The following is a 773-nucleotide window of genomic DNA, read 5'->3' as shown; positions in this document are numbered from 1 at the left end:
CATCATGGCCCTGGAATATCCGGAGAGGATGTTGGAAGAGAGTTCGACAGCATCGAGGGAGGTCCGTGGTCTCGCCGTCCAGCCCCTGAGAATCTTCGTCAACCCACAGCTGAGGGTGCTGGATGGTCGGACTGTGCTGTTTCAGGAAGCATGTGAGAGCATCTCAGGCTACTCTGCCACAGTTCCTCGCTACCTGTCTGTGGAAGTATCTGGTACGCATGTTTATAACTTGATCCTGTGTTTCCTATACAACATTGCCTTTTACATTTTTCACCATTTGTGCCAAATATCATCTGAGTCTTAAAAAAAAGACACTAAAAAAACAATAAAAAAGATTCTAAACGGAGCATTTTATAAGAGTATGAATAGTGTTAATAAGGGTGCTGACACTAGACTAGGTTTCTGATGTGATATTGGCATCTCTGTGTCTTATTAGTAGACACATTAAAAGGACAGATACTAATACATCTCTGTATATTTTTCTTGTCCCCTGCATGCTCTTCCTGCAGGTCTGAATGAAAAGGGTGAAGCTGTCACGTGGCAGGCCAGCGGCTGGACAGCTCGTATCGTCCAGCATGAGATGGACCACCTGGATGGGGTCCTCTACATTGACCGCATGGACAGTAAAACCTTCATCAACATCAACTGGCACGAGCACAATCAATAGAAACCGGACAAATCCTCAGGACCGACCACGGACATTTACATCAGCGATCGGTAAAACTGATGATATGATTTAAGTTTTGCTCCACACCATCTGTGAACCTGAAATT

The 773-nt window shown here is 44.9% G+C and overlaps 1 protein-coding gene across 1 annotated transcript; it reads left to right on the top strand.

Annotated features, from left to right (window-relative positions):
* The first annotated feature begins 6 nt into the window (after nt 1-6).
* On the top strand, nt 7-764 carry LOC111673616 (peptide deformylase, mitochondrial-like). The gene is made up of 2 exons (XM_023431443.2): nt 7-212; nt 510-764. The coding sequence occupies exons 1-2, from the start codon at nt 29-31 to the stop codon at nt 665-667; spliced, it is 342 nt and encodes a 113-aa protein (XP_023287211.1). The 5' UTR covers nt 7-28; the 3' UTR covers nt 668-764.
* The last annotated feature ends 9 nt before the right edge of the window (nt 765-773 follow it).

The sequence above is a fragment of the Seriola lalandi genome, unplaced genomic scaffold (assembly GCF_002814215.2).
Source record: "Seriola lalandi dorsalis isolate HSWRI2012SDOR001 ecotype SW California unplaced genomic scaffold, Sedor1 jcf7180002011168, whole genome shotgun sequence".
Classification (NCBI taxonomy): Eukaryota; Metazoa; Chordata; class Actinopteri; order Carangiformes; family Carangidae; genus Seriola; species Seriola lalandi.
This window is presented reverse-complemented; position numbering and strand designations above follow the sequence as displayed.

What these genes read in the sequence shown, in the direction of transcription:
- LOC111673616 (XM_023431443.2), top strand. Translation starts at nt 29, where the DNA reads ATGTTGGAAGAGAGTTCGACAGCATCGAGGGAGGTCCGTGGTCTCGCC. An exon ending in CCTGTCTGTGGAAGTATCTG is followed by an intron (nt 213 to 509) that starts GTACGCATGTTT and finishes CTCTTCCTGCAG; the next exon opens with GTCTGAATGAAAAGGGTGAA.